The following is a 21,227-nucleotide window of genomic DNA, read 5'->3' as shown; positions in this document are numbered from 1 at the left end:
TATGTGAGTCCAGAAACATGGAGGATAAGCTCTATCATCAATGGAAGAAAGGTCCAGAATGCCCAGGTGGACCTCAGTATCATTCTTGATAATTCCTGGGGTTTAAACAGTATCATGGGGTGCCTGGGTGGCTCAGGTCATGATCCCAGGGTCCTGGGATCGAGCCCCACGTTGGGCTCCCTGCTCAGGGGGGAACCTGCTTCTCCTTCTCCCTCTCCCTCTGCCCCCCTGCTCCTGCTCTTTCTCACTCTCTATCTCAAATAAATAAAATCTTTAAAACAAAACAAAAAACCACAGTGTCAGGAAATGTCCACAGCAGGTCATCAAAATTTGTTCAATGAGGGGTGCCTGGGTGGCTCAGTCGGTTAAGTGTCTGCCTTCGGCTCAGGTCATGATTCTGTAGTCCCAGGATCGAGCCCCGCGTTGGGCTCCCTGCTCAGAGGAGAGACTGCTTCTCCCTCTGCCCCTCCCTCCCCCTACTCGTGCTTGCTCTCTCGCTCTCTCAAATAAATAAAAATCCTTAAAAAAAATTTGCTCAATGAATGAGTAAGCTGAGTTAGACTTAATTTCTGACATTCTAATTCAGAACTTGGATAATACTCATCTAAATTCACAAGTCATTATTCAGTAAGTTCCTGGTCAACATGCTGCATTTTATCTGCATATCCCCAAATAATCAGGTAACAGTATCTGTGCCATCATCTGTGATGGGGCATTTGTCCACAGAGAGGATGGGTATGGGTAAAGGAAGCAAAATTCATACTTAACATGAGGTCTTGTGAAACAAACACAGATTCCTTAATCACAGGAAATAAACTGTTTTAATTCTGATGTTATAAAATGGATGCACTAAGATCGCTGAGAATATACTCAGGTACCTGTGGTAAGTACAGAACATACAAGAAAGCAAAGTCCTCATGTCACGTGCACCCTTCAAGGCTGAGACTGTGGACAATATGCTCTCATTGTTGTCCTGGCACTTCTTAACTGTTCATAGCGATACCACCACTAAAACCACAGAAGCCAAGCCATATTTAATTTTTAAAGCCTTGAAACAAGGCCAGTTTGGCTTTGAGACAGCTCAGCTACTGGTTTCTTGAGCTCGGTGGGCCATCTCGAATGTTTACCCACTATTTGACCCTTTTTTTTTTTTTAAGATTTTATTTATTTATTTGACAGAGAGAGAGACAGCGAGAGGGGCAACACAAGCAGGGGGAGTGGGAGAGGGAGAAGCAGGCTTCCCGCGGAGAAGGGAGCCCGATGCGGGGCTCGATCCCAGGACCCTGGGATCATGACCTGAGCCGAAGGCAGACGCCCAACGACTGAGCCACCCAGGAGCCCCATTTGACCCTTTTGTACTGCCAGGTCAAGGTAAGATCAAACTGGAACATGATTTTGTTGAACAGCTTCTTTTGGTTACTTGGAAAGAAATTGTAGGCGTACTGGGTTATCACGGAATCACTGCTTGTTCTCCTTATAGCTATGTTACCGAGAAGGAAATGGTAGAAGTAATGTTGTCAGACAGGAGATGTTGTCCGCTGGGCTTTATTGGTGAGTTTATCTTCCCTGGCAAGGGATATACTTGATGCCCTTCCACAGCATCCCCAACAACTCAAATACCATGCTGCCATAGTTAATTTTTTTTAAATATTTAAAATAGAAAAAAATTTTAAGTTTACTTTGTTTTTAAAGATTTTATTTATTTTAGAGAGAGAGCATGTGAGTGGGGGTGGGGCAGAGGGAGAGGGAGAGAGAGAGAATGCTAGGCAGGCTCCATATTGGGTGGGACGCGGTCTCATGACCCTGAGATCATGAACTGAGCCAAAATCAAGAGTCATACTGCTTAACCAACGGAATCACCCAGGCGCCCCTAAATTTTTTTATTTTTATTTATTTTTATTTTTATTTTTTTAGTAAACAACCTCGTCTTTTATTTGCCCAAGGCCAGCTGTTGCAGGCATTGAGGCCCCAAGACTTCCAGAAGGGATGAAGGGAGGAGGGGCAAACCATCCTGCTTACCAGGTGCTGCCTGCCCCCATCCTCCTTCCTGCAGGAGGTAGGAAGGGAGATAAAGTCTACATTTGTGCCATCAAGGATCATGCCTGCTTTCAGATACTTATAAACATTCAGTTGCTGTTGAGGAGGAAACTGAGGCACTCTGACCCCCCACGCCTCTATGTGCCAGTCCAAGCTTCTGCCTGCTCCTCTTTCTCTTTCCAGAATGAGCTGCAGGCAGCCTTTTGCTGGGGAGGGTCTTAGGAGCCCATCTGGTGGCCTGTGGGGGGGGAAGGCCAGCCAGGGTCAAGGGCTGGGGATGGGGGAGCAGGAGGAGAGGTGTGGTTGGAAGAGCAGCTGCTGGGAGGGGGGAGTCAGCACTGAATAGGGGACCCCAGCTGGGGTTTCATAATGATATCAGTGGGGGACAGCCAGAGCCCTTTGCTGTCTAGATGGGGAAACTGAGGCAGAGACTCCTCCCATCTTGGAGAAGGGAGGGGCCTCCTATCAGCTATTCTGGTCCATTCATCTTCTCCACGAAGACACTACAGCCTGGGAGCTGGAGTTCCTCGTCAGTGGTCACTTGGTGTTTAGACTGAGACACAAGGAGTGGAAGGCAGCTGGGTCACCTGGCCAGGGAGCCCCCTCCTGTTGTGACAAACCAGAGGGGCACCTTCCCCTACCTCAGCTGCTGGGGAGAGAGGCAGGGCTGAGCCTGCCCAACCCCACTCACGTGCCTGAGAAAGGCTCATTTTTAGCACCTGGCCTATTTTCCCTGCCTGGAGGGAGCTTGGGGGACAGAGCAGGGAAGAAAGCGGCCGAAGGGGACAGGGAGACCTGGAAGCAGGGCCCCAGGGGATGTCTGATTGTGCTCTTCTCCCCACCCCAAGGGAACCCGGGCCCAGAGCAGGGCCCTCAGCCGCCATGCAGCGTGGATATGAAGAGGATGCTGTCCTGGTCCTGCAGCTGGTAGTCCAGCTCGCCCAGCAGTTCCCAGTCCGCATCATTAACCAGCACCAGAATTCCTGGGCACACCCTGTCTCCCTGGATGAACAACTCTGGCCGCTCTTAAAGCAAATTCTTCTTGATCCAGACAAGGAGGTTCCCGATGTTCCAGGGCTCCTCCTGTCCGGGTAAGGTGACCTGATGTTTCTTTATGCCGTCAAAAAGGAGCTCCGCACCACCTCTGAACTCCACCTCCACTGACAAGGGTGCTGCCATGTTGAGGAAGCCCAAATTTTTTTATTTTTAAGTAGACTCCACGCCCAGTCTCATGACCCTGAGATCAAGACCTGAGCTGAGATCAAGAGTCAGAGGCTTACCCGACTGAGTGCCCCTATGATAGTTAATTTTATGTGTCAACTTGACTGGGCCATGGGGTGCTGATACTTGGTCAACCATTGTTCTGGGAGTTTCTGTAAGGGTGTTCTGGAATGAGATCAACATTTAAATCAGTAGACTGAATAAAGCACATTGCCTTCTCCTATTGTGGGTGGGCCTCATCTAATCAGTTGAAGGCCCAAATATAACAAAAGGATTCTTTCTCAAGTAAGAGAATTTTCCTGCCTGACTGCCTCCAAACTGGGGCATTGGCTCTTCCTGGGTTTCCAGCCTGCTAACCTTCTACAAGAAACTACTCTATCAGCTCTTAAGGGTTGAGAACCGTAAGAACCATTCCAGACTCAGACTGGAATGAAATCATCAGCTTTCCTTGGTCTACAGTTTGCCAACTCATCCTGCAGATGAGACCTGCCTGCCTCCATAATTGCATAAGCCAATTCCTTATAATAAATCTCTACACACACACACACACACACACACACACACACACACACACACACACACACTCCTTATTGGTTCTTACTGGAGAACCCTAATACATATACCCAGGCCTCCTGTCTAATTTTCAAGAGCTCACATCCCAGTCCCAACAATATATCTGCCGGAGGAGTACTATGATGGCCAGGAACCCTGAAATGGGAGGACAAACAACACAGGGCCGCACCAGAAAGCCAGACATGATTTGTCAGCCTTTATTAACCAAAAGCACAGCCGAGCCCTAGAGTTTCCTTTTAAAAAACCCAAACTTGTTTATGGCAAACAATGATTTAATTATATGTTCAATACTACAGAGCAATAATTGATCACTTTCTAATCACTTATTCTTCTGACATTAAAATACAAGTGTAAAACGGTTAAAATAAGATTCTCCCCAATGATTTAAAAACAACTCCAATTGAAAGACATTTCAAACACTATGTGTAGAACTCAGGACCAAAAAAAGACCTTAAAACATTTTACCTTTGAGGTAGCACAATAATGCTGAATTAGATTTCTTTTCTTACAATGAGCTTAAGAAAACAATGAGGAAATCTACCTTTTGCTCAAGGTGGGCTAAATGGTTTTCTACAAATACCCCATGAGGTTAGTGACAGTTTTCTCCTTTTTTTTTTCTCTTTTTTTTTTTTTAAGTATAAAGATAGCCCTGCAGTGTGTAAAAGGAAACCCACAGGGGAAGGCCGCTTCCCATAAAATAGACATTAGAATCATTGAGGAACGTCAGCAGTCAAGACAGGAGGAACAAGAGGTAATTGTAGTGAAAAACCAAAACAACTTGTATCTTGGCAAGACTGGTTTACAAGTGTATGTCAAGAACAAAAATTCCAACATCAGCCAACCGAAAACAAAAGATAAAAGATGACATTCATGGGTCTTTTTCCTTTTTATCTGTGCAAAAATGCTCTTTCACTCTTTCTAAATGAGAGAAGACGGTTTCTGCACGGCGACTTGACGTGGAAATGCTGTATGCCCAGGGTACCGCTGGGCCCCAGGGGCACCTCTCACTGACTACCACTGCGAGCAGAGAATCTGGGCATTAAGAGGATGAACATGACCTCTCCTGGTCGGAGAACCATTTCTTGCCACTTTGCTGCTGAATTCACTCATTAAACTGCTCAAAGAAAAGATGCACCCTGACTCCTGCGAATCTACAGCAATTATATGTAAGACTATCAACTAAGAGGACAGCACACGTGAAGCCTTCCTTCAGAGACTACAACCAAAACAAGAGGGTGGGTGTGATAAACTGGGGCTAGAAGAAAGGATAATACTGTAGGTTGGGCCTCAAGGCTCTCAGGAATATTTTCCATCATCCCAAATCAATAGCAAAGCCAGGAAAGAGGGCGTGAAGCTCTAACCCATGGAAGAGAAGAATATAAAAGGGATCTCTTCCCAACACACTCCTCCCCTTGAGGCTCAACCAACAGTGCAGGGCTTGCCTGGCATACTGTGGACATCAGAGCCCTCAGTTGAGCTCAGTCTGCCATCTCTGATCCCCCAGGCTGCCAAGAGAACTGGAACCCTGTCAGACTCCTGGTACTATTGCACTCACACTGGTGAGTGAAAGTCTTCCTTCCTAAGCCAGACCCCCAAGGGGCCCTGTACGCAGTGAGGATCTATACTCATGGTCCATGTGTCAGTCTGTAGTTAGAGCAGGAGGACTTAAACCTGGATGAGTTCTACTCTGTAAAACAGCAACCATCAGTGAGTTGGGGGTACCAAAGAGGCTTCTGTGAAGGGGGAAGACTGAACTGGGATGTGCAAGAAGGCAGGATGAGAAGCCCATGCCTAGCAGCCTGCAGGAGTGACTCTGGCACTGAGCTCCCAGCCAGCCCTGACTAATGCTGGCATGGGGGTGCAAAGGGGGCATCTGCTCAGTGTTTAAACAGAGTCCTCGAAGAGAGGGGGCTAGACCTCTGTGACACTCCTAAAGCTCACTGTCTGTGCCTGCTACTTTTGGAAGAAACAGGTGTGATTCTTGTCTGCTAAAGTACAAGATCTGCTTTCTTAATTTATTTGATAATAAAGCAACACCCTAGAAAAGAACAACCTTGGAAAATTGTGGGAAAAAAACCACATGGGCTTTCCCATAGCTAGCTGCCTGTTTTGGGGTATTAGTTACAACCTTTCATGATTCTGGGAGCTGCAATGCAGGCTACCTAGCTAGGGCTGTCTAAAAAGAGTCCTTCTGCTTTTACTTCACGGAACACAAGAAAAAGGGAGACTTGACCAAGGTTGTGGTGGGTCACCACTCTGGAAATCCCTCCACCACACTGTCCATGGCAAAAGCAGAGAACCCGGCTTCTATGGACAATAGAAGTGACCATGTGGGCTCCATCATTATCCTACAACAGGAATGACTCAAGCCCCAGCATGCAATCTCTTAGGGATTTATTGAGTTACACAAGTTTAAAAAGTAAATCATATTGGAAAGGGCCTCTTGATTTAATATAACCTTGGCTACAATATTCAAATTTATCTCTATGCAAACTTCACACTACTCTTAGGATCTCTTGTAGCATCTGATTCTAAGTCATTCTCAAAAAAAAAAAAATTTTATCCTGAACTATATCTAGTTAATTAGGATAATTCATCACAATTCTACTTGATATAATTAAAAGGTTAAAAAGTTTTCAAATACAAGCTAATTTACTTTCCTCTGGGGTTAATAATTGGAACCCCAAATATCCCAACACCTTAATTAGAAAGGTCTTTGCAGTAATTCCATGAAATAGTGAATGATTCCGATTTTTAAAAACAAAGAGTTGATCTTCAGGATGAATGCCTGAGTCAGCTGACACACTGATATATATGACCAGGTCCAACGGGAATTCCCCAAATACAGAAATAAAAATTTTTTTAATTTCAAAAAAATAGCTGCTTCTTCTTTAAAGAGTTTAAAAATTGATAGTTCAACAGCAAAGCTATGTAACAACACTGGAGAAGGAAAGGGCTCTCTTTGTAGTACAACCTCTTGCTGGCACACTGCCATTATCAGCTGGTAGGGGCAACTGGAAACGAGATGGCAGGAGTTGCCCAGGGAAGTATTTGGGTCAGATAAAGTCATGGCACATCCAGACCCTGGCTCCTTAGAAATGGACAGTAATTCATTCATGCAAACCGCACAGAGATTAAATAAAACAAAACAAAATCTACTAAAACAAACCAAAACAAACCAAAACCCCCAACCCAGAAAACCTTCCCTGGCTCTCCACTACCTGAAGAACGTGCTGAACCCAAATTCTCTGCTCTAACACGGGTCTCTATAACCAATCAGTGTGCTCTGGGGTGCTGAGCTGCTGGGCCTGGGGCAGGGCCTTCCCCCCAGCATCGCTGTGAGTTTGGAGATAGCTGTCATGGGTGCCCCAGGCCCGCAGACCTCCAGCCTCCCTGCCGCATCTTCTACTGTAAAACCGAAGGCTACCAATGTGAACAAATGTGGACTTTCTCAAAGGACAAACGAGAAGATCAAGGGCTACGACAATGCCTCCCTTGAGGAAGGTCAGGGGCGGGTGTCTACAGTTGAACACAGCCCTGTGCAGACCTGTGGTGACTTCCAACAGCAACAGTAGCAGCCAGAGAGGAAAGGAAGATGATTACGCTGTGGACTTTGTATCAGGCACTTAAACTGTTGGAGAGACATGCCATTGTGAACCAAAGATGTGACAACTGGGCTGGAATAATCATTACGAGTGGTCTAATAATGGGCTTTCAGAAGCAAAGTGGAGGAGGTGTGGGCGGAACCTCTGCCCATCCTGTAGTGCTGACTTTCAAGTGTCCGACATGCCCACGGCCACGGCAATAGCAGCTGGCGGTGGCGGCAAGAGCAGGAACGGTCTGTCGTGTCTGTCTTCTGCGTGTGTTCTGTGGCTGACCGGAAGGTTTCGGTGTCACACTGAGAAGGCTCTGGGCTGGGGCACACCTACTGCCCGGGGTCAATCAGATCCATGCTGGAGCCAAACATCTTCACCAGCTGTTCCTCGTAGTGTGAGATGTTCCTCTTCATGATGTCCATGCAGGGCCCCAGAAGCCTCTCAAACGCTTGTACGTCCATAACTGCATTGTTAAAAAGAGGCGCGTGAGAGAATGAATTCTCTACACCAATAATTCAAAGTCATTTCCCTCATGCAAACCTTCTCTCACATATACCCGTTCACCTCAGGGAATCAGACTGGGGGATGCTGGGTGCTTGGAAAAAGGATGGATGTTTCTATGTGAGCACAGCCGGACTGTGTCATCTGTTGGCGACTTTGCAGAGCCCAGCAGCACCTACTCACTCGGTCCCAGCAGAGCCCTGGACACCTGCCTCCGTGACTGCTCTTCTCACAGGCTATCCTCACTCAGTGCTCAGAAATGTCTGCTCAAAGGGTACACTCACCCATTCCTAGTTGGTCCCACAGACTGTTCAAGCCTAGATGTGTGTGAGAACTGGTGAAATGAGTCAAGGCTTACTGATGGGGCAAAAAAAAAAAAAAAATACTGCGTGTTAGAAAAAAAAGCATTCGTGCATAAAGAATCTATTTTTCTTACCTAAGCATGTGACATCCCCCACTGCATAAGCCGAAGCAGCTCTGGGCTTGTTGGTGACCAGTGCCAGCTCTCCGAAGTACTGCCCCTTACGGCAACGGGCTATCTCGACCTCCTGGTTCCCGCCGTCCTTGTTCGCTTTGGTCTAGAGCGGGTGGAAAACATGACTAGGCTGGTTCCAGAACGCAGCTGAGCACATCCACTTACACACACTTGCATTCCCTTCTCGGGACACTTAAAACGCAATTATTGAGAAATTCACTTTGCGGAGACACTAATGTACCATGTCAACTGCACGGGCTAGTTCCTCTCAGCGGTCTGGGTTGGTTTCTTTTATTTTTATTTTTTTAAGATTTTATTTATTTATTTGACAGAGAGAGACACAGCGAGAGAGGAAACACAAGCAGGGGGAGTGGGAGAGGGAGAAGCAGGCTTCCTGCTGAGCAGGGAGCCTGATGCGGGGCTCGATCCCAGGACCCTGGGATCATGATGTGAGCCGAAGGCAGCCGCTTAATGACTGAGCCACCCAGGCGCCCTCAGTGGTCTGGTTTAATTAGAGGAGCTGGCTTTTACCTGGGCCTTCATCCAAGGCCCAGCACCTTTCAGGTAATGGCTAAGTATCAAGAGGTAGGGAGCAGACCATTTTCTTTGGAAGACATATGTATCTTCCAAAGGAAAAATATATATATAATTATTATAACATACATTATATATATTATGTCAATATATATGATCATATTATAGTGTCAGTTATATATTAACATAAAATACATATATTTTTTTATATATTATACATTTACATATATTATATATATATATATATGAATGCTGTCCTTTTGGTAGATGCTGACTTCTGAGGTACAAGAGAAAAGACAAGGTCTTTTATTAATTCCTGCTAAATGATGTTAATGTTTCTCTTAGGTAAAGTCACAATCCCGGGTCACTTCTTTTTTATTTGGGACCATGCCTTTCTCGGACAATACTTTACAGTGACAAGTCGTCTTTTTAGGTACTGCCTGCTCTGTAAGTTAGTGGTTCCCCACCCCCCACCACACACATTTTTTTTTAGAAGAGCTAAGTGACTAAAAAAATTTTTTTTATAATGTTCAACCTGGATATTTAGTGCTTTAACTCTGTATTAAGAAATCAAGCAGGGGGGAGCCTGGGTGGCTCAGCCAGTTATGCGTCTGCCTTCAGCTCAGGTCGTGATCCCGGGGTCCTGGTAAGGAGCCCTGCATCGGGCTCCCTGCTCAGTGGGGAGTCTGCTTCTCCCTCTCCCTTGCCCCTCCCCTCCGCTTGTGCTCTCTCTCTCTCTCTCAAATAAATAAAATCTTAAAAGAAAAAAAAAAAAGAAATCAAGCAGGTTTTAATTTGTGCTTATCAAATTATGGAAAATAATGTAGCATATTATATTTAATATCTAGAGTTTCCTTTTTTTTTTTACAAATCCATCTGCTAAGCTAAGCAATAATTTCAGTAAAAAATTATTTAGAATTTATTAGTAAGAATTAGTCTCAATCTCTAAGAGCCACTTTAGGTTAGAGGCAGGTAAGCCTCCTTCCACACTTTCGCCCCAACCTGTTCGCTCTGAAGCTGATCTGCTCCACCAGAGCCAACACTCTCCTTCCAGTTTCTGTAGCATCCTCTGGGGCTGCAGACGTGTTTGTGCCCAAGTAGTCCCTTCTTTAGAGTAGCAGTTAACACACTGTCATATGAACCCCAGCCCCCGGGGGATTTGTTACAATGCAGATTCTGATTCAGTAGGTCTGGGGCAGAGTCCAAGACTCTGTATTCCTGACAAGCTCCCCCCACCCCCAGAGCCACAGTGCTGCTGGTCCCACATACCCAACATTATGCTGTGATCAACAAGTGTCAATGAGTATTTGAGAAATGTACAAACATATATCACTAGTCCAAAAACAATAAGTAAAAGAACATAGATGTTTCAACCTATTGTTTCATGTGAAACAGCAGATCTATTTTTAATAGAGGCAGTAATCATGTTTTTCTTTCTCCATATTTAACTTTTACTAAAGATAGTCTGTAAAAGGTTTCATATTAGGTTAGAATTATATTTAACTATTTTAACAAATTCTATATTCTTAAAAAAAAATTGGAATAGGGAAATCTGGTGACAATGGATTTATGATGAGAATCACTCCTCCCACTCACTGGCCATCAGTTTTCTAGGCCTCCCTATCCACGAAATGGCATAGTAATGCTGGTCCTAAAGACCTGCCCCCAGTGCTCTAGAAAGGAAGCTTTTTTCATATTCAACACCCACGTGTATGCCTTTATCATGTAATTCCCCCACTTTCTACTAGGGGGTTTATCTTTTTCTTATTGATTTATAGGCCAATATTTCTCATATCATTAATTATGTCACAGAGGCAAAGGCAATAGGAACAAAGAGAAATATACTAAATCCCTACCACTGGAGGTACTTAAACATGGGTCTTTGCCAGTCACATACCTCATAGAACAATGATGGTTTTGTTACACCAGACACCCTTCACATTATTTAAAGCAAGCAGCGACTTTCTGTGCATGCAGCTGGCATAAATCGCACCATCACACACGGACTCACCTTGCTTCTGATCAGGATGCTCACCTCTCCGGACTCTATAATGTAGAAGCTATCAGCCTTTTCACCCTAGAGAGGGAGAGAATGTTGTCAGAGCTATACATATGTATTGGTGAGGGACACAGAAATAGATAATTTTCTCATTGCCCTGATTTGTACTTATTTTCCAACTCTACAAATTAACCAGTGGCTAACAAATTCAGTACAAAACGAGAGGATCCTGGTCACCGGGAATGTCAGTCCAACTATGACTGACACACATCTCTCACTTCCCAACATGGAATATTCATATTTCTCCTCATGAGTGTGCCCAGGCTGCACACAGCATCACTATTGCTCAGGTTAGTCTGCTATTGAAACCTGTGACCGGGGGAGGGAGGACGGCGGGGGGGGACCAATAGACAAAACTACTATAGACAATATTAAGGTGACTCCTGGCTACCCCTGGGCCTGGGGCCCAGGGATAATCTGGACCACCAAATGCAGACCTCCAGAGGACAGGGTGGATCTGGAGAAAGCCCTGCCTTGGTGAAGGAGGTACTTTGATGTGGGTTGATGTCACCCTTATGAGCCTCAGGCTTTTCTTTCACTTGCTTGGATTTTAAACCACTTGGCTGAACCAGTCATTCAGGTATTTCAACAAGTACTTAAGTACTTACTATGTGCCAAGGCACTGCTTTAGGTATGTGAGATGTATCTGTGGACAAAACAAATATCCCTACCCTTGTGGGAATTACAGTCTGATAGGGCAAACAAACTGTAAACAATCAACAGAGTGAATCAGCAAATGATACTGTTGTGTTGGAAGGCAATTAAGTACTAGGGGAAGAAAGCAGAGCAGGCAATGTGGGATCTGGCGTGCCGGAGGAGGAGAAACTCTGCTGTATGGCTACAGTACACAGCAGACTTTCATCAGAGGGTGAGATCTGAGCGAAGGCTGGGAGAAGAGGCTTTCACAGGCCCATTTCAGGCTCTGACACCTTCCTCTTAACATCCGGAGCAACGACCATCTACACTGGGTAATTCAATACTAATCATGTGTCCTCATTCCATGTGGGTCTTATGTCTTCAGAAGAATCTACACTTCTGAATTTGCGTAAGACTTAATGTCCTTCAACTACTGCACAGAACTCCAAATGTCCACCTTACAACTGAGGCTGCCATTCCTGAGTCAGTCTAGTCCCAGTTCACTATGTAATAACCACTGCTCCACATGAGTAGAAGCCACAGCGTTATAAAGAGGTGTCTGCGGGTTTCTGCGCTGCTGTGTGGGGTAAGTCCCCTGTACCCAGCAGAGCCAAATCAGCATGAAATTCTAGAATTACACAAAGAGCTCCCTGACACAAGTTGCTGAAGGAAACTAAGGGGGTGCCAGACGCAGGGTCACCAGGAGGAAGAGTGGTTTCTAGCCCCAAGAAGGGAGTTTCATAAAGGAAGATGTGATTACCTGTGTTCAGTTCTGTCGGGAGGTCAAGAGTAATAATGATTCAAATGTGTGGAAACATTTGGTGACCAAGACGAGGGTGGTATAGCAATGAGCCACAAAAGGGACAGGTGGTGAAGGGTGGTGCCCGAGCTCTTTTTGTTTAGATAGATGTACTCATTTTTCAAGGCTGCAGCCTAATGAACTTTTACACATGTATGTAGCTGTATGACCACCCCCTCGATCAAAACAGAAAATCTTTCTGGCCTCCACCCTACAGCGTGTTTCTCAGTCAAAACTACCACTACTTCACCTATTAGGTAATTGTGTCTGACTTCTGTCCTTGCAGTTTTCCTTAACTTCTGTTAAGGAAAGGAAGGCTGTTCCTTAACTTCATGTAAATGGAATCGCACATTGCCTTTTGTGTCTGGCTTCTGCTAGTCCACATTGTGAGACGGCACTTTGAATGTGCTTGCCTGTGAAAGGAATGAGAAGCTAGTTGCTGGAGTAAAAACAGTGAGTGGAGGAATGTGAGTGTATTTTGAGGACAAGAGAGACTCAGGCATGTCTACAGGATGAAAAGAATGAGTTTGATGAGGGGCGCCTGGGTGGCTCAGTCGTTAGGCGTCTGCCTTCAGCTCAGGTCATGATCCCAGGGTCCTGGGATCGAGCCCTGCATCAGGCTCCCCGCTCAGCGGGAAGCCTGCTTCTCCCTCTCCTACTCCCACTGCTTGTGTTCCCTCTCTCGCTGTGTCTCTCTCTGTCAAATAAATAAAATCTTTGGAAAAAAAAAAAGAATAAGTTAGATGAACAGGGGTGCTCAAATAGAGCAGAATCTGCTACCGATGCTGTGTGCTCCCTCCCAGCAGGCACTCTGGTGAGCGCTGCATGTACATTGCTTCATACGAGCACCTAAGAAGTCAATAAAGTCGGTACTACTGCTACCCCATTTTACAGATGAATTTCCTCAGAAGCTCAAAAGATAAATAACTCTGCCATAGGAGGCAAAGGGAATAGCTGGTGGATTCCAGACTGAGAGGAGATGGGAAGGAATATTACCAAGACCACGTGGAATAATGAGGCTTGCCTAGGTAAGAGTCTGCTTCTCCCTCTGCCCTCAACCCGCTCTCATGCTCTCTCTCTCTCACTAATAAATAAATAAAATCTTTTTAAAAATTTGTAAGGATGTAACAAGAGAAACTCTGAAGGGGGCAGCTCGCCAGGGGCTCCCCTGACAGCACATATGGTCTAGAGAACACGCAGAGACAGGCTGAGATGCACCCTAGCATCCCACCATCCCGTGCAACAGGCAGTGGCCTCTGTTCTTTCTTCTGTATCTGGGCCCCAACTGCACACCTGCATCAAGCAAGGCACCCACCCATAGGCACAACCATATGTAAAGAACAGCTGGGTTGCGGGAAGAGGCTAGTGGCATGCTGGTGCTAAAGAGTCCCAGCAGTCCCAGCACAACTGTCAAGAGGGACTTAAGGCAGCAATCTCTAAATGCTGATGATCATCACTGATCTTCACAGATGCTGGGAAGCTTCTAGTTTTAAAATGCTAAGCAACCAACTCAAGAGAATGGGGAGGGGGGAGCGGATATAGCAAAAACAAAGTAGAAGAAAGGAAGTAAGATAAAGACAGAAAGTAAAGAAACAGAAAACGTTCAACAGGATTAATAAAAGGTGAGAGTTGGTTCTTCAAAAAGACTGAAAGAATTGATAAGCCCCTCGCAAGCTTGAGTGGGAAAAAAAAAAGAAGGCACAAAACAACACCAGGAATGAAGACGGGAACATCATTCTAGGTCTTGTATATATTTAAAAGGTGTTGTAGGGGAAACAATCAACAGAACTAAAAGGCAGCCTACAAAATGGGAGAAGATATTTGCAAATGATGTATCAGATAAAGGGTTAGTATCCAAAATCTCTAAAGAATTTACCAAACTCAACACCCCAAAACAAATAATCCTATTAAGAAATGGGCAGACAGGGGCGCCTGGGTGGCTCAGTCGTTAAGCATCTGCCTTCAGCTCAGGTCATGATCCCAGGGTCCTGGGATCGAGCCCCACGTTGGGCTCCCTGCTCAGCGTGGCCTCTGCTTCTCCCTCTGCCTGCCACTCCCCCTGCTTGTGTTCCTGTTCTATCTCTCCCTGTCAAATAAATAAAAAAATCTTAAAAAAAAAAAAAAAGAAATGGGCAGACAACATGAATAGACACTTTTCCAAAGAAGACATCCAGATGGCTAACAGACACATGAAAAGATGCCCAACATCACTCATCATCAGGGAAATGCAAATCAAAACTATGATGAGATACTAGCTCAAGCCTGTTAGAATGGCTAAAATTTACAACACAAGAAACAGCAGGTGTTGGCGAGGATGCAGAGAAAGGGGAACCTTCTTGCACTGTTGGTGGGAATGCAAGCTGGTGCAGCCACTCTGGAGAACAATTTGGAGGTTCCTCAAAAAGTTAAAAATAGAAATACCCTATGACCCAGCAATTACACTACTAGGTATTTACCCAAAGGATACAAAAATACAGATTCAAAGGGGTACATGCACCCCAATGTTTATAGCAGCATTATCAACAATAGACAAACTATAGAGAGAGCCCAAATGTTCATCAACTGATGAAAATAGATAAAGATGTGGTACACACACACACACACACACACACACACACAAAATGGAATATTACTCAGCCATCAAAAAAGAATGAAATCTTGCCATTTGCAACAACGTGGATAGAGCTAAAGTATATTATGCTAAGCGAAATAAGTTAGAGGAATACAAATACCATATGATTTCATTCATATGTGGAATTTAAGAAAGAAAACAGATGAACATATTGGGAAGGGTGAGGGGAAAGGAGAGAGGACATAGGAACCATAAGACACTGTTAATGATAGAGAACAAAATGAAGGTTGATGGGAGAGAGGTGGGGGCGGGTGGGCTAAATGGGTGAAGTTAAAAGGAGGGCACTTGTTGTGATGAGCACTGGGTGTTGTATGTAAGTGATCAATCACTGAATTCTACTCCAGAAACCAATATTGCAATGTATATTAACTAAGTAAAATTTAAATAAAAATATAAAAAAATAAAAGGTGTTACAGGAATGTTATGACCAACTTTATGCCAATAACACTGAATTTTAGACAAAGATGAAATAGAAAACTTAAATAGTTTAACAATTAAAATAATTTAATCTATAGTCAAAAAATCTTCCCACAAAAGAAACACTGGTAAGTTCCGTAAGATATCGAAAGAATTCTAGTCTTTTTTTAAAGATTTTATTTATTTATTTGACAGAGAGAGAGAGAGACAGGAGAGAGGGAACACAAGCAGGGGGAGTGGGAGAGGGAGAAGCGGGCTCCCCGCTGAGCAGGGAGCCCGATGTGGGGCTCGATCCCAGGACTCTGGGACCACGACCAGAGCTGAAGGCAGACGCTTAACGACTGAGCCACCCAGGCGCCCCTAGTCTTTTTTTTTTTTAAGATTTTATTTATTTATTTGACACAGAGAGAGAGAGAGAGAGAGAGAGAGAGAGAGAGAGAGAGAATGCATGCGCACAAGCAGGGGGCGCAGCAGGCAGAGGGAGCGGGAGAAGCAGACTCCCCGCTGAGCAGAGAGCCTGAGTGGGGCTTGATTCCAAGACCCTAGGATCATGACCTGAGTCGAAGGCAGACGCTTAAGGGACTGAGCCACCCCAAGAAATTCTAGTCTTACACAAACTCCTCAGATAATAGGAAGAGAATAGAATCCCAGCTTACATTATGAATCTAACATCCTGATATCAAAATTTGACAAGGCTGCTGTAAGAAAGGAAAATTACAGATCAGTCTCACTTGGGAATATAGCCATAAAATCTTAAACAAAATATTAACAAACTAGATTCATCAACATATGAAAAGGATACTACACAATGACCACGTTGGTCTATCTCAGCAACAAAAGGCTGCTTTAACATTTCAAAATCAAATGAATGTAATCACTGAAGCCCTGTTCATAACAGCTAAAAACTAGGAACACCCCAAATGTCCATCAGCAGTGGGGAGGCAAATAATTTATTCACACACTGGAATATTGTACAGCAATGAAAACCAACAAACTACAGCTGCACACAACAATGTGGGTGAATGCTGAGGAAACAAAGATGTAAATAAAAGAATACTTTCTAATTCCAATTTAGAAATTTAAAAAAGTAGCAGGATGTGGCCATATTGTTTAGGATGTATACCTCAGTGTCAATCACTACAAAGGAAAGCAAATACATGACTACCATAAAAGTCAGGATAGGGAGGTAGGAGGGCTGTGACTAGGAAGGAGCTCATGAGGGTGGAACAGCTTCTGAGGTATAAGGGGGCTTCTCTGAAAATATCTAGAAATAAGTTTCTGGATTATAGAATAAATTCAGCTTTACAGGATAAGGGTAAATTTCTCTCAAAAGGGTTATTCTATTAACAGTGAATAAAACTTCCTACATCTTGCAATTGTCAGATTCCTACTTTTTGCCAAGCCAATAGGTATGAAAATAGTTCTCACTCTGGTTTTTATTTTTTTATTTTTATTTGAGAGAGAGACAGCATGATAGGGGGTAGGGTCAGAGGGAGAAGTAGGCTCCCCGCCGAGCAGGGAGCCTGATGTGGGACTCGATCCCCTGACTCCAGGATCACGACCCGAGCCGAAGGCAGTTGCCTAACCAACTGAACCACTGACGCCCTGACTGTGGTTTTTAATTTGCATTTCCTAATTACTCAATGAGGCTGAAGCCAATTCATTTTTCACTGATGCCAGAACTATGCTTCGAGAATACAATTCTCATAGTGTCATCTTTCCTCTCAAAAATCTTTGAAAGTGCTTCTCAAACATTTCCACCAAGTATTCTTAATGCAAGGGCATTTCCAAGTCTTGGAATAGTCTATAGCAGTGTTTTTCAAACTTTAGCAAAAAACATTAAAATCGTCTGGAGGTGTTGTTGATACCAAAACCAGACAAAGACATCACAAGAAGAGAAAACTACAGACCAATATCCTTCATGAACAAACACCAAAATCCTTAACAAGGGAGTTACCCACTACATGCTAGATGGGATGCTGCCTAATTCACGAATTACTTAATAAAGCCAATAAGATCTTCAAATTAAAAAAAAAACTTAACAAAATTTTAGCAAATTAAATCCAGTAATAAATAAAAAGGATAATATATCATGACCAAGTAGGACTCACTCCAGGATGCAAGCTTGGTTTAATATTCAAAATTCAATCAATGTTAAAAAAAAAAAGTCAAGCAATGTAATTCATATTTGTTAACTAAAAAAGAAAACCCATATGAGCACCGCAATAAAAACAGCAAAAACATCTGACAAAATTCAACATCTTTTCATGATAAAAACAGAAAACTAGGAAGAGAAGGGACCTTCCCTAACCTGATTAAGGGCATTTATAAAGAAGCTTACAGTTTACATTATACTTAATGGTGAACAACTAAATGCTTTCCTCCTAAGATCAATAACAAGACCAATAACAAGACAAAGATGTCTGTTTTCAGCGTTTCTATTCAATATTGTACTAGAGGATATGGCCAATGCGATAAGACAAATTAATTAATTAATTAAAAATTAAAAAGAAGGCATACAGAAGTAAAACTGTCTTTGTTCATAGATAAAATAATCATCTATATAGAAAATCCCAAGGAAGCTACAAAAAAGCTACTAAAATCAGCAAGGTTAGCAAGGTTGTAAATACCACAGGATCAATATGTGAAATTCAACTGTATTTTTATACACTAGCAATAAATAATTAAAAATTGAAAAAAGGAAAACCACTTAGAATAACGTTAAGCATATGAAATATCCAGGTATAAATTTAACAGATGTGTAAGACTTGAAAAGTATAAAATGTTAAGAGAAAAATTAAAATATATAGAAAAGTATAAATAAAAGTATAGAAAAAGTATATAAAAGTATAAAAAAGTATAAAGACCTGAAAAGTATAAAATATTAGAGAGAAAAATTAAACTATATAGAAAAATTAAAAAAAATATATATATATTATGTTCATGAACCAACTCACTGTAGTGTACGTATCTGACAATAAGCTTGTTTGATTGTAATGTAAGTGAATGACATTAAGCTTTTGATTATTGAGGCAACCATTTGAAAGACACCCATCTTGAATAAACATATTGCCAGCTACACAACTAGATAAAGACCCAGGCTGCTCCCACCTATGAAGTTTCCCTTTTAGAAAGCCCTGGGAAATGTAGAAAACTGACCGCTTGAGTGACCATACTTTTCTCTTCCCAGACCCTAATTCCTGCTCTTACATTTTAAATTTGCCAATAAAGAGTGAACCTGCCAAACCCTGGACACCCCACCCTCATCCCCAATAAAGACAGAATTCCAGGTCCCCCACCCTGTGATCTCCCTGTGTGGCTCTGGATGTGCCATGTACCCTCCAGGATCTGTGAGTAATAAACCTGTTTTTTCGAAGTTCCCTCATGGTTGTTGCCGAGGTAAGTCTTGCAGTCATAATAAGAACCACAAGGGCTGGTCCAGCCACAACACGGCTCTGGAGAACAGTCTGTGGGGGCTTGCTAGAGGTAGGTGAGTGTCATAGATCAATGGAACAGAATAGAGAGCCCAGAAATGGACCCTCAACTCTATGGTCAACTAATCTTCGACATGGCAGGAAAGAATGTCCAATGGAAAAAAGACAGTCTCTTCAACAAATGGTGTTGGGAAAATTGGACAGCCACATGCAGAAGAATGAAACTGGACCATTTCCTTACACCACACACAAAAATAGACTCCAAATGGTTGAAAGACCTAAATGTGAGACAGGAGTCCATCAAAATCCTAAAGGAGAACACAGGCAGCAACCTCTTCGACCTCAACCGCAGCAACTTCTTCCTAGAAACATCGCCAAAGGCAAGGGAAGCAAGGGCAAAAATGAACTATTGGGACTTCATCAAGATAAAAAGCTTTTGCAAAGCAAAGGAAACAGTCAACAAAACCAAAAGACAACCGACAGAATGGGAGAAGATATTTGCAAATGACATATCAGATAAAGGGCTAGTATCCAAAATCTATAAAGAACTTATCAAACTCAACACCCAAAGAACAAAGAATCCAATCAAGAAGCGGGCAGAAGACATGAACAGACATTTTTCCAAAGAAGACATCCAAATGGCCAACAGACACATGAAAAAGTGCTCAACATCGCTCCGCATCAGGGAAATCCAAATCAAAACCTCAATGAGATACCACCTCACACCAGTCAGAATGGCTAAAATTAACAAGTCAGGAAACGACAGATGTTGGCGGGGATGCGGAGAAAGGGGAACCCTCCTACACTGTTGGTGGGAATGCAAGCTGGTGCAGCCACTCTGGAAAACAGTATGGAGGTTCCTCAAAAAGTTGCAAATAGAGCTACCATACGATCCAGCAATTGCACTAGTGGGTATTTACCCCAAAAATACAAACGTAGGGATCCGAAGGGGTACGTGCACCCCGATGTTTATAGCAGCAATGTCCACAATAGCCAAACTGTGGAAAGATCCAAGATGTCCATCAACAGATGAATGGATAAAGAAGATGTGTTATATATATACAATGGAATATTATGCAGCCATCAAAAGGAATGAGATCTTGCCATTTGCAACAACGTGGATGGAACTGGAGGGTATTATGCTGAGCAAAATAAGTCAAACAGAGAAAGACATGTATCATATGACCTCACTGATATGAGGAATTCTTAATCTCAGGAAACAACCTGAGGGTTGCTGGAGTGGGGGGTGGGGTGGGAGGAATGGGGTGACTCGGTGATAGACACTGGGGAGGGTATGTGCTCTGGTAAGCGCTGTAAATTGTGCAAGACTGTTGAATCTCAGATCTGTACCTCTGAAACAAATAATGCAATATATGTTAAGAAAAAAAAAAAGAAGAAGATAGCAGGAGGGGAAGAATGAAGGGGGGGAAATCGGAGGGGGAGACGAACCATGAGAGACGATGGACTCTGAAAAACAAAGTGAGGGTTCTAGAGGGGAGGGAGGTGGGAGGATGGGTTAGCCTGGTGATGGGTATTAAAGAGGGCACGTTCTGCATGGAGCACTGGGTGTTATGCACAAACAATGAATCATGGAACACTACATCTAAAACTAATGATGTAATGTATGGTGATTAACATAACAATAAAAAAAGCTAAAAAAAAAAAAAAAAGAAGTAGGTGAGTGTCCTAGGCATTCCTAGCTGATAGCATCACTGTTAATGGCCTGAGACTGACACAAAACACTATTGTTACAATGTCAATTTCTCCCCAAATTGATCTATAGATTCAACACATTCCCAATAAAAAAAAATCTCAGCAGGCTTTTTTGGTAGAAATTGTTAAGTTGGTTCTAAAATATATACAGAAATGCAAAGAGCACAGAGTAGCCAAAATAATTATGAAAAAGAACAAAAAAATCTGGAGGGCTTAAACTATCTGATTTTAAGACTTAGTATAAAAATCTTTTATAATCAAGACAGTGCAGTATTCAATGGAACAAAACAGAGACCACAAATAGACCAAAAAACATATGGCCAAATATTTTTCACTACAACTGTCAAGGCAATGGGATAGGATAATCTTTTCAACAAATGATGCTGGAATAATTGGACATCCATATGCAAAACTCTGTAAAAACTTTACACCATGTACAAAAATTAACTCAAAATGGATCACAGATCAGGGGCGCCTGACTGGCTCAGTCAGTAGAGCATGTGACTCTTGATCTCAGGGTCATGAGTTCAAGCCCCATGTTGCGCATGGAGCCTACTCTAAAAAAAAAAAAAAAGATCACAGACCTAAATGTATGAGTTA

The 21,227-nt window shown here is 43.2% G+C and overlaps 1 protein-coding gene and 1 pseudogene across 1 annotated transcript in view; both read right to left on the bottom strand.

Annotated features, from left to right (window-relative positions):
* Positions 1-1,224: 1,224 nt before the first annotated feature.
* LOC118527790 (ubiquitin-related modifier 1 pseudogene) lies at positions 1,225-3,577 on the bottom strand (annotated as a pseudogene).
* Positions 3,578-4,006: 429 nt separating this feature from the next.
* PRKAR2A (protein kinase cAMP-dependent type II regulatory subunit alpha) overlaps positions 4,007-21,227 on the bottom strand; it is a 117,505-nt gene continuing 100,284 nt past the window's right edge. Inside the window, exons 9-11 of the mRNA XM_036079739.2 lie at positions 10,949-11,014; positions 8,365-8,506; positions 4,007-7,890 (exon numbers count right to left, since the gene is read on the bottom strand). Coding sequence (XP_035935632.1) covers positions 7,757-7,890; positions 8,365-8,506; positions 10,949-11,014 — 342 coding nt within the window. The 3' untranslated portion in view covers positions 4,007-7,756. The remainder of the gene's footprint in view (positions 7,891-8,364; positions 8,507-10,948; positions 11,015-21,227) is intronic.

This window comes from Halichoerus grypus, chromosome 1, assembly GCF_964656455.1.
Source record: "Halichoerus grypus chromosome 1, mHalGry1.hap1.1, whole genome shotgun sequence".
Classification (NCBI taxonomy): domain Eukaryota; kingdom Metazoa; phylum Chordata; class Mammalia; order Carnivora; family Phocidae; genus Halichoerus; species Halichoerus grypus.
This window is presented reverse-complemented; position numbering and strand designations above follow the sequence as displayed.